General features: G+C 44.5%; 1 protein-coding gene across 4 annotated transcripts in view; it reads left to right on the forward strand.

Annotated features, from left to right (window-relative positions):
• The first annotated feature begins 778 nt into the window (after positions 1-778).
• Positions 779-12,921, forward strand: part of LOC121593256 (tyrosine-protein kinase Drl) — a 60,876-nt gene continuing 48,733 nt past the window's right edge. Inside the window, exons 1-2 of one of the 4 annotated variants that reach the window (XM_041915473.1) lie at positions 779-864; positions 1,922-2,576. In XM_041915473.1, coding sequence (XP_041771407.1) covers positions 2,429-2,576 — 148 coding nt within the window. In that variant the 5' untranslated portion in view covers positions 779-864; positions 1,922-2,428. Of the gene's footprint in view, positions 1,612-1,921; positions 2,577-12,921 lie in introns of all 4 variants that reach the window. The other 3 variants (XM_041915474.1, XM_041915475.1, XM_041915476.1) reach the window with 3 other exon arrangements.

The raw sequence follows: 12,921 nt of genomic DNA on the forward strand, positions 1-12,921 counted from the left end.
CGTAAAAAAAACTGTCGATTCACGTAGTTGGTGTTGTGGTTTTTTCCCTCTCGCGCTCTCTCTGCAAAGCTGCATTATTTATCCACTCTACGCGATAGCCGAAAGAAGAAAAAGAAACGCAACAAAAATACACAAAGGGATATGTACCGTGCACCATCAAACCCCACACCCACCGATCCACCACACTCAATTTACAACAGCCACGCTGCAACGCAGCCGCCCGGTATGAAGCGGCATGCTAATGTACCACCGGCATTCTTCTCAGCGCGCCGCAGCACCACGGTGGTGCCGATTTGCCATGCCGTTTTAACACCAAACCGAGCGAAATGCCGGAAACCTGACACGTGCGATTTTTTTTTCTGCATTTTCCTTCTTCCCTTTTACCTGTACCCTTTCGTCCACGGGTTAGAAAGAATGTACGATGTAAACACGAGTCCTGCAGCGACTCGGGGGTGTTTATTACTTCGGGTAGTCCAAGGGGGGGGGGGGGACGGGAGCATAAGGCCGGCAACACTTGCCACATGCACCGACAGAATGTTGGGGTGAATGTGATCTAAAAAGGTGGAAAACTGCTGCCCCAAGCTGCTGTAAGATCAACAAGTTTGTACACACGCGCACACACTCTCTCACCCCGCTATTTCGTGGCTTAATGCTTGGGAATGCAGCTGGGGAAAGTTTGCAGCGCTCGGAAGTGTAGCACATGCGTAGACGCGACCGGCATATCCTTCGCGTCCTGGGTCGGTTCCGCCGCTCGGTCGGAATGTCCGCTCGTGTCAGTTTGCATCGACACGCGAAAACGGAAGGGTCACGCACAAGTTGGCCCAAGCCCAAGCTGCTGTTGGGTTGTCAGTGTCTTTGGTGCCGGTAGAGTGGCTTCTGTTTTTTTGTGCTCTCCCCCTTAGTGAGAGTGTGTTTGATTTTCAATCGAACCCGGGACAGACGTAGCGTCGTCTACGGAACGGGAAGGAAGTGAAGCAAAAAAAGCACAAGCGTTTCATACGCTCGGGTTTGGCTTTAAAGTGAAGTGGAGCGCGTTGAAAGCAGCACACAAGAAAGGTGTACGGGCGATGTTTTCCCGTTACCCAGGCAACGGCCGGATTGGGAAGCGTAGGCAAACGGATTACTCGAAGCGCTTGGCGTGGTGATGGCGTACTTAGAAGCGCTTGTTTGTCAACACACATACGCACACACGCTGTGGTGGAAAGCGGTACTGCCTGAAGCGGCCACGAAATTTCCCATTCTGAGTATCTGTTTTAATCAAATTACACACACATGAATCATTTCGCGGGAAAAGCGGCGTACGCATTAATATCTAATTGAACGGTGACGGACGCAAAACAAACGAAAAACGGTGGTGTGCGGTGGGATGGCCCACAGAGACTCGTCAAATGCATCTCCACAGCTCCACGTGTGCCTTCCAGGTCGGTTTTCCCCCGTTCTGTGTGTCGTGAGCGAGTGAAATAATTCATTGCGTGCTGCAATTCCGTGCAGGAGATATCATCGTATCTGTGTGCCGTGTGTGGCTGGACGAGACTCGACGGGAAACGGGGGCGCCGACCGTTTCGGATTATGTGAGTGTGTGTGCGCGGTCCAGGGGGCAACGAAATGATGGTAATTAAAATTTCAAAATTTTAATCCAATCGACGATGAATATTCATCACACGCTGGCGGTGCGTAATTGCAATTGCGTTGTGGCTAGGCGCACCATCAAATCCGTGGCAAGTGGTCTCCGCTGACCAATTTAAAAGCCTGTCGCCAAAAGGGGCCGCAAAGCCTCAAGTGTCGAATCCAGGCCCGTTGGCTGTCGTTGGTTGACGCGAATTGAGTGGGTGAAATTGTGAGGTTTTAAGGCAAAAATAATTGCTCAAAGTGTGTCCGTGGTTTGGTGAAAATTAATATAATATTTTTATTATTATTTTAGTGGCAGTCTATGTGCACGGTGTAGATAACTCGCAGGTGTGTCTAGTGGCAACCATGCCAGCAGTTTAAATTAATGCAATTGTTTCTCTAATCTGCGAAAGCAGCAAAACCCATCCCGGTTGTGTTTGCGGGTGTGTTTATCGGCAAATATTATTGTTCATCAAGCGGGAGGCGGCATCTGTGCATAAGGCAGGAAATGAATTCCTTACGTGTTTTGCTGCCGTTGTGACAAGTGTTCCATTTCCCAGGATCCTTACCCTTACCGTACAGCAGCAGATTCTGCATCGTTCTCCACCGGTTGGTCGTTCTTGCTCGCTCGTTCTTTATCGCCACTTGTCCCATTTGGATCGTGTCTCGTACGAGTTGCCATGGCAGCAGCATCCTGCCGGTGAAGCGATGTGTGTAGCGGTGGTAGTAGTAGCAGTACGGTGCAACGGCTGTGCTGTGTGAGTGTGCCTTTCGCGCTGTTGTGTGCTGCTGCTAGATATTGCTCCACGAGACCGGCACCATGTCCCTTCGGCCACTTCGCAGCGTCATCGGTTCGTCCATCGCCTGGCGGTTGCTGCTGGTGACGGTTCTGCTCTGTGGATTACCCCCGCCAGTGACCGGCTACTTCGATCTGTTTCTCAACCACTCGGAAGTGATCAAGCTGATGGGTAAGTTTCTGGCAGTAGCAACGTTGCCGGTCGCAATGCGAAGTGGTGGCTTTAAAATGGAAAATACAAAAAACCACTCTCAACACTCACAAACAATTACCTCAATTTGTTTGTACGAGCGGGTCAGACAGTAACGGTTAACCTTCAACATTAATCCACCCAATAGGGGAGGGGCGTGAGCTTTCAGCAGTCGAAACAATCAGCAAATGCTTGCGTGGCCCAAGCACGCCCTCTGGGCCCTTTTAACCGCAGGGAAATAAATCTAGTTTCATCTCCCCCCCCCCCCCCCGGCCGCTTTTACTCTAAATGGAAATCAATCAACCAAAGGTACAACCATTTTCATAACTTTGATTTCCTTCACTCTTGCCCCCTCCCCGTAAACCGTCCCTCGGCGGTCGGGTTCGTTTGTGACCGTTTTTGGAAGATGAAAGGGAAATTAATGTTAAAGGGACGGCTGAACGCAACCCACCGGTCAGTGCCTGTTGGTTTTGAACGTCAGAGCATGGGGGGGGGGGGGGGACGAAGTGGTTTTTCGGGTATTAGCCCACCCTAAGCTGGGGGCTCCCTAGAGATAGAAAGGGTACAGACATTTCCTGTCCATCCACGGTGGCAGAGGTGGGCCTCTCCCCACTTTAAGCTTCGGCCATCAGCGGCGTTTAAAGCATTAGACGAGCCGTCGCTCGACCGATGGAAACAAGGAAACGTTAAATCTTCGTCGCGGATAGAGTTGTTTACATACATTTTTGATGGAATTTGGGGTGAAAGAGTTAAAGAGCTGGAATGTTTGCTTTCGTGGCAGTTGTGGCGGGTTTGATTTACTCTACACAAGAATTTGAAAAGCTTGTAATGGAAAATTCCCATTTATTCTTAAAGAGCTTCACGATCACGATGAATATGTATGTGGTACAAATTACGAATCATAAGAAAACATTACAATTTAACTTGCTTATGGTTCAAACAACCTTGACCTGAAATGATTTTTGATAAGACCTGTTTTTATTCTTTCGCTTTTAATTTAATCCTCACTGTGGAACGAGGTAAGGTTAAGACGAATGTTTAAGTTTCCGATTTGCCTACCTACCCCACACTCCCCACAGGACGATCCACTCCAGCCCCAAGCCCAGCGAACCTGCCCACGGGTAAACTTCGATCCATTCCCAACCAGGAGTAAAAAGGACACTTTCCCAGAAATTTAACTTCACACTTAATAACTCGTTACGGGTGAGGAATTATTTATGGGGCCCGTCTGCCCTTCCCCCTCTTCCCACCGGACTCCGGGCAAATGAATCGTTGCTGCATAAATTATGCCCTAATCAATATTCATCAGGCCCTCCAAAACCACGCCGATTGTGGGATTGGCAAAGCACGCCATCTGAACCGATTCCCATCATTATCGACGGTGAAGCTCGGTGGCCAGACCGCACAAACACGGGCACGCACCCGGCCGGCCACTCCGCGGCGGCATTGTGCCCTTTATCTCGCGCCCAGTCTGGGCGCCCAGGACTAGCTACGATGCTAATAGTCCTTACCACAAAACACATTTCGCTGTCACCACACGGGGGGATGGGGACAATATAAAGCATTCGTACACAAAAATTCGTTTTTCGCCCGGGCCATAGCAGACAGACGGAGTGTGCATGTGCCCGAGGCCACTTAATGTATATGCCACAAGCCACAGGATAACATCGCATTTACGTTTACCGAAATCCGAACACGGAGAGCACTGGGAACTGCTAAAGTGCGTCTCGTTGCGTTCGATCAAATTAGTAGAGGCAACTAGGTTTGGTTTTGTTGTGTTGGTTAGATAAGCTACAATGGGTTCATTTAGTTTATTGCATCAAAAGATTCAGTTGAAATCAGAATACAGCTTAGATAAACTATTGAAAAGCACTTTATTCCAGAAAGATCTTTTAGAGACCCTTGCACTTTATTTTCTAATAATGCTCTTCATATATTTCTTCAACACTTTTCCACACGACAAATCAGTATTTTGAATTGCATCGCGTCTTAACTTAATACAAAATTTAATTTGCAGTGGATACTTACGTAATTGATACGTTTTTAAAGTATCCTGAGCTTACAAAACATCAATTAGCAAATATCGTATCTTTAAATCTATGTCCTGAGGTGCTCATGCTTCCTTAGAGCTTATGTTATAACTATTAAGCCACACAATATGAATTTTATTCGTTATATTGTGCTTGAATGCTTTAGTTTACGTAATAAACTGTAAATATGCTGCTTTCAATGTCTTCTTCTGGATGGTCTGTGCAGGCCATCAGCGTTATTAGTACCACGCAACAGGAAAGTTTATTCCTTCTAAGGGTATCCATCGAATAGATCACTGGGCGGCTCCATTATGCCATTTGATTTTTAATTTTTTTACATCATTAGTATTTTCGAAAAGGGCTCGATCCCGTGGTTCTTCTTCTTCTTCTTCTATTTGGCGTAACGTCCTATGCGAACATGCCGGCGTAAACAGTCTTTTGAGACTTTATTCATCATTATCACGCAGCCGGATAGTCACACAATCCTTGCTACTGGGGGATGGTCCATTCTGGGCTTGAACCCATGACGAGCATGTTCTTGAGTCGTTCGAGTTGATGACTGTACCACGGGACCACCCTTGGTAGACCGCCGTGATAGAGTCTTCAATTTACACGACTTGAAAGCATGCACGTCATTGGTAAGAGTCCATTATTGCTCATGTTTCCTCATACGTTGGGTTGATTATCCTGCAATTGGTAGTCTATCAATCACTAATAGCCAACTTTCAGTTCCCGATAAGCAGGCAAGCCTTAGCCGACAATAGCGCCAAAGAAGAAGAAAAATCAAAATAAATGTTTACGAAACTACTTTGCATAAAATACATTCGTCAGCTTCACGCTTATATAAATAAAGCGTCCTTTGAATACAAATTGAAAGAAAGACTAATATCTGATATACGTTAGCTAGGTTTTGATAAATGACCTTGCATTTTCTGTCTTCCAATTCGATTACAATATGAATTCATCCCATTTCTACCGATTCATATAAGTGAAAAAGTAGGGGTAGTTCTATTTCATTCTATCCATTCTATTTCATTTAATTTGTGATAATATCAATCGATATTCAATACCACAAAGATCGTTTTTAATAAATAATTTTTAAAGTCATAGTGGAAATGTAAACTCTCCGGCCATTCAGAAAAAGCTAGTTGGCTCGACCAGCTGATCATCTTGCGTTGTTGAAAATGAAAACCTACTCCAAAAGCGCATTAACACATGATAAAAACCATATTTCGTCATAAAATTCTGTTTAAATAATGAAGATAACTTTCTTCTCACTCTCCAACTGAAAAGAATTTTAAAAGATCCGATCATCTGAATGGTGACATTAGCACGTCCCACACCAGTGCACCAGTTATCGGAAACACTCGCACCACACTGTTACTGCCATAAACCGTCTAACAATGTTACTTCCTCCTTCCCTGGAAGTCATTTGTTGATAATTTTATCGCTCTGCACCATCCCGCAACAATGAACAGGTGTTTAGCGATACAATCTCGCTAACGACTGTTGGGAAATAAGCGCAAACGGCAAAACCGGGTGGAAAGTCGTTTATGATTTGCAGCCCAGAACGCAGCAAGGTTTGCGAACGAACGATAAGGAAGCGCGAGAAAGCTGAAAAAAACTGTGTCTCAAACCATTAGGGAAAACATTACGACAACAATTACACCCAACATTTCACACGGGGTGAGCAATTGTGCTTGTCGTTCTGCTGATTGGATTGTTTGAGGGAGAGCAAACATCGTGCGTTCAGTGAGGAAAAAAGGTCATGTAAATTACAGACATTGCCGCACACTAAATCCCTGCCGGGTGGATCGTAAATTATGCCACCCATCGAAACACTGCCCGCATTGAAATGACTGTATTAAACAATCCTACGCGAGTAGAGCTATTGGAAAGTCTCAATTTTCTTAAAAGCCTGCTTCGCACAACAAGCACACGTCGAAATACTTGTCGAATCGTTATCGATTTCCCATAACAACCACGCGTCGTCGTCGTCGTCATGTGTGTAACTAGCGCAAACACTTTCATATTTTATGGCCATTTGGCAGGACGGATTCGTGCCCGGGCGGTGATGCGTGAGCTGTTAACACAAATCGCCACCAGAAATGGCGTTACGCCGCGCTGCAGATCAGTAAAGTGGGTTTGCAGCCCTGGAGCCGTAGCCAGCGCCAGCGGTGATGGTTATATGCACTGCAGCAACTCACCATGGTGACCGGTGCGACGGGTTGTGGAAGAATATACATACTTTCCCCTTGCTTCATCCAACCCTCCAACGGGGAACCGTTCTTTTGTCGCAGTTATGAATCAAAAAAGGGAAAGAGCTGGATTCAACGCATTTTTGTGCAATTGAAGAAAAATAGCTCAATATGGTCGATTCTTTCGTCTTCGCAATAGCTTCATTACGACATGATAACCTTCTGGCAGTACATTTTTTCTGTGAATCGTTACGAAAAGCGAAACAAAAGGCACCACTACCGGGAATGATGACAGCGAGTGTCATGATGATGTCCAGTTATCTGGGCGATTTATCAATTTCACGGCTCATAAATTTTTCCACGAGCTCAATAATTTCATGATTGCTTTTTGCTAGCTTGCACGAAGTCAATCGAGCAGACAGTGGCCGATCGGATGCAGAGGAACTCGGTGCGGAAGTCAAAGACAATAAGACAAAACCAACCATCATTCGCTATCTAAAGCTATGGGAAACTTTAGCTGTGCCTGTTGAAATCTTTCTTTTTAAATAATTTAATTTAGCATTGAACTCCTTTTTTTAATAAATTTGACAAAAATTGTATGCTCCACATCGTGCGTCTTGAAAAAAGAGCAAGCATGAAAACATATTTAATATCACTCAAGACAACCGCACTGCAATGCGACTCTCCGCTGCCACGAGGACACGAACGCGCAAAACACGAAAGCCTCCCCAAAACCCATCGAGCGGCCAGTCTCGGTTGTTGTCTTCCCGTCTTCCCCGTTGGCCCTTCTCTTCCTCCGACACAACCGTCGGGTACAGCTTTCACCAAACGTCATACATCTTATTTCACCATAAATCGACATAAATGTCACTTGAAATCAATTTATTATCCGCCAATATTTATTGGCAGGGCGAAAATAGCGTCTCATAAACCATCCATCGCTTGGCTCTACAGTGCAATGGGTTTCTGTGTGTGTGAGTGCATGTACGCGAGAGCCTTACTCCCCTATCCACCGTGATCCACCGTCTTGAGACATCGAGCCGATGGAAGCAAAATGGAAGGATCGGTAAACGAAAATAGACCAAAAAAAAAAAAACGGATGTTAATAATGGTCACGGAGCATCTTTTGTAAAGTTTTTTTTTGCCGCTTCTGCTCCGTACGTATTTGGTACGTACATTGCGTGCAGTGAAAGGAAAAACATACTGTGGATGGGAAAGAAATAGGAAATTATTTTCGTAGAAATTGAATGTTTTTGTTGCTCTCATTCTTTGCTCTCTCATTGATAATGTGCAAACCATACGGTTTTCGCAGGACAATTTAAAACTTATCGTGCGGAATGATTTACCGGTCTGGCTGTTGCTGTTTAGTGAAAATTTTGTTTATAAACATCGTGTAGTGCATCGTGAGGAAGCAAAGCAGTTGGAGATACAAGATACAACAGATGGGTGTTGCAATGCATTTTGCTTGGATGCAGCATATTGCAGAAGCAATAAACAAATTCATTGTACGTGTGCAGTAAAGCTTTAGAAATTTAAACGAAACAACTGATGATAAATACAGTCTACTCTCATTTATTTAAAGACAAACGCATTATTTCATCATCCAATTACTTGTCATAACTCCAAATGTGGTAAAATGGTATAATATTTATCTCTTATTTCTCATCACGTTTTCTTCTACGCTATAGTAACTTATTCATTTTTCGATGATCAGTTTTTCTTGTTTAATATAAGCTATTTTCCTTTTACTAAAAGTAATTTTGCAGCCTTGCTTGTTCTAATAAGCTCGCAATTGACATATCATATTTTGCAATATTGCTTAATTTCTTTAGTTGAACAGTTTTAGTTGGAATCAGAACTGATCTTTTGTTGTTCCTTCATATATTATATTATTTCTCTAAAAGTAAAATATTTTTTTTATGAAATATTTTACAAGGTCTACGATATCCTACGATTGTTAAGAATACGAAAGAGCAATGATTGCGTGGATGTAATAAAAATCATAATAATTAATTGCAAAACTTTATAGATAATCGAATTTACCTTCGAAATTATGAAGAGCTTAAAGGTCTTTAGAGACACGCTAAATTGTGCTGTTTAAAGCCTGTGCAACACATCCAACCATTCAGGTGACACACAGGAACATTAATGCACATATGGTCTATATTCAAGACAATGGCCCGAACTATGCCATTCTCATCACCATTCTTCTCCATTTTCCCAAATATCATCATCGTTCCGTGTCACTAGACATGACATCACAAAAATGTCACTTCAAACCGCGATGCACAGCGCTCTCCAGAATTCTTCCCGTGTCTTTAAAACATAGTTTGAGTTGATAAGTAAAATAGTTGATTCATTATTGAATACAATTTTTGTTTAAAAATGTAATCACAAGTTCTATTACAAACCTCTTCAATCAAAGTTTGGCTACATAATATCACTGCACCTAAAATCATACCATATCTTGCATCAGTTTAGGGTTTGTACACTCTCCCGAAACACGAAAACTTGGCCCACTGTAGACGGTCGCTTTTCAGTCAACCTGCGGCTCAAAACCGGTCAAATGTGAATAGTTTGTTTAGGAAGAAGATTGGTGGGGGTATTCTCCGATGGTACTTCGCTCTGTGTCATCATGCTAAAATCACAAAGCGGATGTTTGTGTTGGATGGCACCAAAATTTATCTTGCACCATCGTGACAGTTCTTGAATTTATGAAGCATGGCAGCGGCTGCTGCTGCTGCTGCTGCTTCTGGTACTGCAACCGGATCGTTTTGGGAGCTGAGTTTGGCCTAGTAGTGGTGTCTAGTGTCTATGGACTGTGTGACGACCGATGTACCCCATCCCCGTGCCAAACTAACGAACCTGACGGCATGAATGAATTCTTGGAAGATACTTGCAACCGGTATCATATAAGCGTAACCGTGCCTTTGCACTGGTATCAACACTGCAAGATACTGGCGAAGCGCTGGAACCTGGACTGTTGGAGTTGGCGCTGCGAAATTACATGCATGTTATTCTTTTATGTTTGATCACAATTCGAGAAGGTTATTTTGCAAATTTGGAATCTGTTTAATAGTGTCAAACAACTTGGATTTTATCAACTACTTAAACGACAGCTAAGTGAAGCGATGCGTTGGCTACGTACCAACTTGTCTTATCACACGAAGAGCCTATTTTGTTATGTGCGCCAATTGTGTATCTAACTATTCCGGGATGGTCCGGGTTTTACGTCCACAACTTGATGCAAATTTTTCACGATAGGCAGCGTGCCAACATGAACGAATTGAATACATAATTTCAAGCTGGGTGGCAACAAAAACAACCCCAAAAGCGTCTCGAATCTCTGCAGCAGACATACACGTAGTTGTTATCCTTGTTTCTAGCAACAACTATCAAACTACTTTTTACTGTTCTGTAAATCTTAAAGAGCACCAACTAAGATAAAAAAATGCGGGCGGCACATCTACAAACGTGTACGTCAGCCTTCGAGCGAAAGCGAGAGCCCATTAAACGTTATCTAAATGCAATTTATGAACAGGAACAGTAACGACACCAAATCCACCTACCCGTAAATGCCGGTACAAACGCTTCAACACATCTCTTTCAAAACATCTCTTTTTTCCGGCCAATGCTAGTCACAACAGACACACAAAAAACCTCAAACTGAAGCGTTCGTATGTGTGCGAGTTTTCCGATGCTCGCCAAAAGGGACATACTGAGGAGGGAAGGATTTTTTCTCATTCGCTTTCTTTTTTTTGGTTTCCTCCAATTCACCATAGCAATACCCAGCACAGCGAGGGAAGAAAAACCTTTTATGAAATTTTATGAACTTTCGCTAGAACGCTATCGCGCTCAGTGCCCAAAGTTTTGGGCCCATTTTCTTTTCAAACCTTCGTCCGTCGTTCTTCACTGTCGAGGGGGGGGGGGGAGGTTGGGGGGAAGGATTTTTCGTCTCCACGCATCATAAACGCAATCTGAATATTCCATGCAGTTCGTTTTTCGCTGTTGTTTTTGATGCTTTTCCGTCTGCTGCGTCTGGGCCGGGGTTTCTCTTCCGTTTTTTCTCCAATTTTGGCAGAGGATGATGATTGTTTCATTTTTGCGCTGGCTTTTGCTTGCGCATATCCTCCATTCCAAGCGCCGTTTTGTTGTTTGTGCGTAACAAAACAAATGATTTTAAAAGAATGATCAAACGTAAATAAACGGTTTGGCTCACCACTTCCCCCGTGATGCTTGACACATGCCGCCGGCTAGGACCGGACGGGCGCTCGCGAGTTCTTTAATGTGAGTAGTGGGAAAACAACGGCTTTGATGTTCTGCGTTTGGAGCCATGCGGAAGGTTATGCTTTTGACAGCAGCCGAAAATAAAACATAAAAACAGCAACCACCAACTCATCATGTGATTGTTTGTGGCGGTAGTTGTGGCAGCGTCTTAGCCGTGGGCGCGTGTAGCAAAGGGGACGCGGGCAATGCTGGAGTTCATTACGAGTTCATCACAGGGGGGCTTTTGGAGGGACTTTTTTTTTGCTAAGTACTATATCACGGAATTTATCCTCCTTTGCAAGTTTCCGGTTAAGTAATTTGTGTTTAAATTGGGAGATATTCGCCCCCTTTTCGATCCAACAAACGCTTCCCACCCGCTCCGATAAGGAGCTAATTTTGGGGGTTTCATAGGTCCATATTACTTTTGCCGGGCGACTTACTTTGTCTCAAATTCAGTCCCTCGCTCCGTCACCAATAGCAACACACCCCTTGGGTTTGGCAGTACTTGAATGGAATTATTTTCAACATTCTACCATTGTGTGATACGTTTGAAAAACTTCGCCCCTTTTGCCTTTTCTGTGCAGTACGCAGCTAATTCCCTGCCCAACATTCTCATGGAACTGTTGGGTAGGAAAAGATAAAAACAAGTAATGAAAAGAAAGAAGGTAAATCCTCTTCCGTTCTACATGACTCGTTTGCAATAAAAAAAGAAGAAGATGGCCAAATTTTAAAAAGGGAGCCTGGAATTGTTCCTGAGTGGCTGTAAATGTATCTCCTTGTGCCTGGATTTGTCCCTTCCCTTACCCAAGTCACAAACAACCGAAAAAAGACGGCTCAAATCAAAGTGCGTTGGCTGGCTTTGTAAATGTCCCTTCCATCCTCTCCCTCTATCTCCCGAGAACGCTTTGTGGCTGAGTGGGTTGGTTCCCCATTTTTAGCTTTGTTTAATTTCAAACCCAATGCTACACTCCTATTTCTCGGATGCACGCATCACACTCCCGATGATGATGCTCTTTCGCGCCCTCTCGCGCGATAAGATGAACCGCCAGCAACGTGCTGCCCTGTTTCCCACAGGACGCAACCTCACTCTCCCTCAACCTCCTCTGAATGGTTGCTCAATTGTACAGATAGAACGATTGTGGACGATTGTGGACGAGTACTTGGGCTGATTCCAATGCGTGTGTATTCAGTTGGAAATATCTCGCCCTGGAAGCCACACACACAACTCTGTACCTCTGCCGGAAGGTTAACGCCTGGCGGGGTTTTTGTGCCAGACGCCAGATAAGTTTTTGTGGGATTTGTTACCTCCAGGCTGGATGCAAGTGAAGGTGATAGGAGAGAGAGAGAGAGAGTCTAGCTACTTCTTCTTTAAGCCTGTGTTTGCTACCTCGCAGTTGTTAGCGTTCAGGATTCACGGAAGCAGCTCATCCCGAAGAATAGGGACACACTTGCAACATCTTCTGCCCCCGAAGCAGACTCGGATCTTGCGGACATGTTATGCACTGCACAGAAGACGGCAAAAACGGGACGTTCTGTATTCAATTTTCATGATAAATAAAATTGATAGTGGCTGAGTCTGAGTGTTGGGCGGCGTTCGCTGCCTTCGCTGCTCAACTGACTGACTGAATGGCTTCACGAAACTACCGGTGACGGGCACATACACATATCTCACCCATACCATCGAATGCACGGCCACTGGCAAACTTTTACCCCTTAGGATGTATGATGATAATTGCATTCCGGTGCGAATGTTTCGCAATTTCTCACATTGTGCCACTCAAAAGTTTTGCTCCGCTGCGCTTCCAACCCAGACTGTGTGACTTTATGTGTGAG

This window comes from Anopheles merus, chromosome 2L, assembly GCF_017562075.2.
Source record: "Anopheles merus strain MAF chromosome 2L, AmerM5.1, whole genome shotgun sequence".
NCBI lineage: Eukaryota > Metazoa > Arthropoda > Insecta > Diptera > Culicidae > Anopheles > Anopheles merus.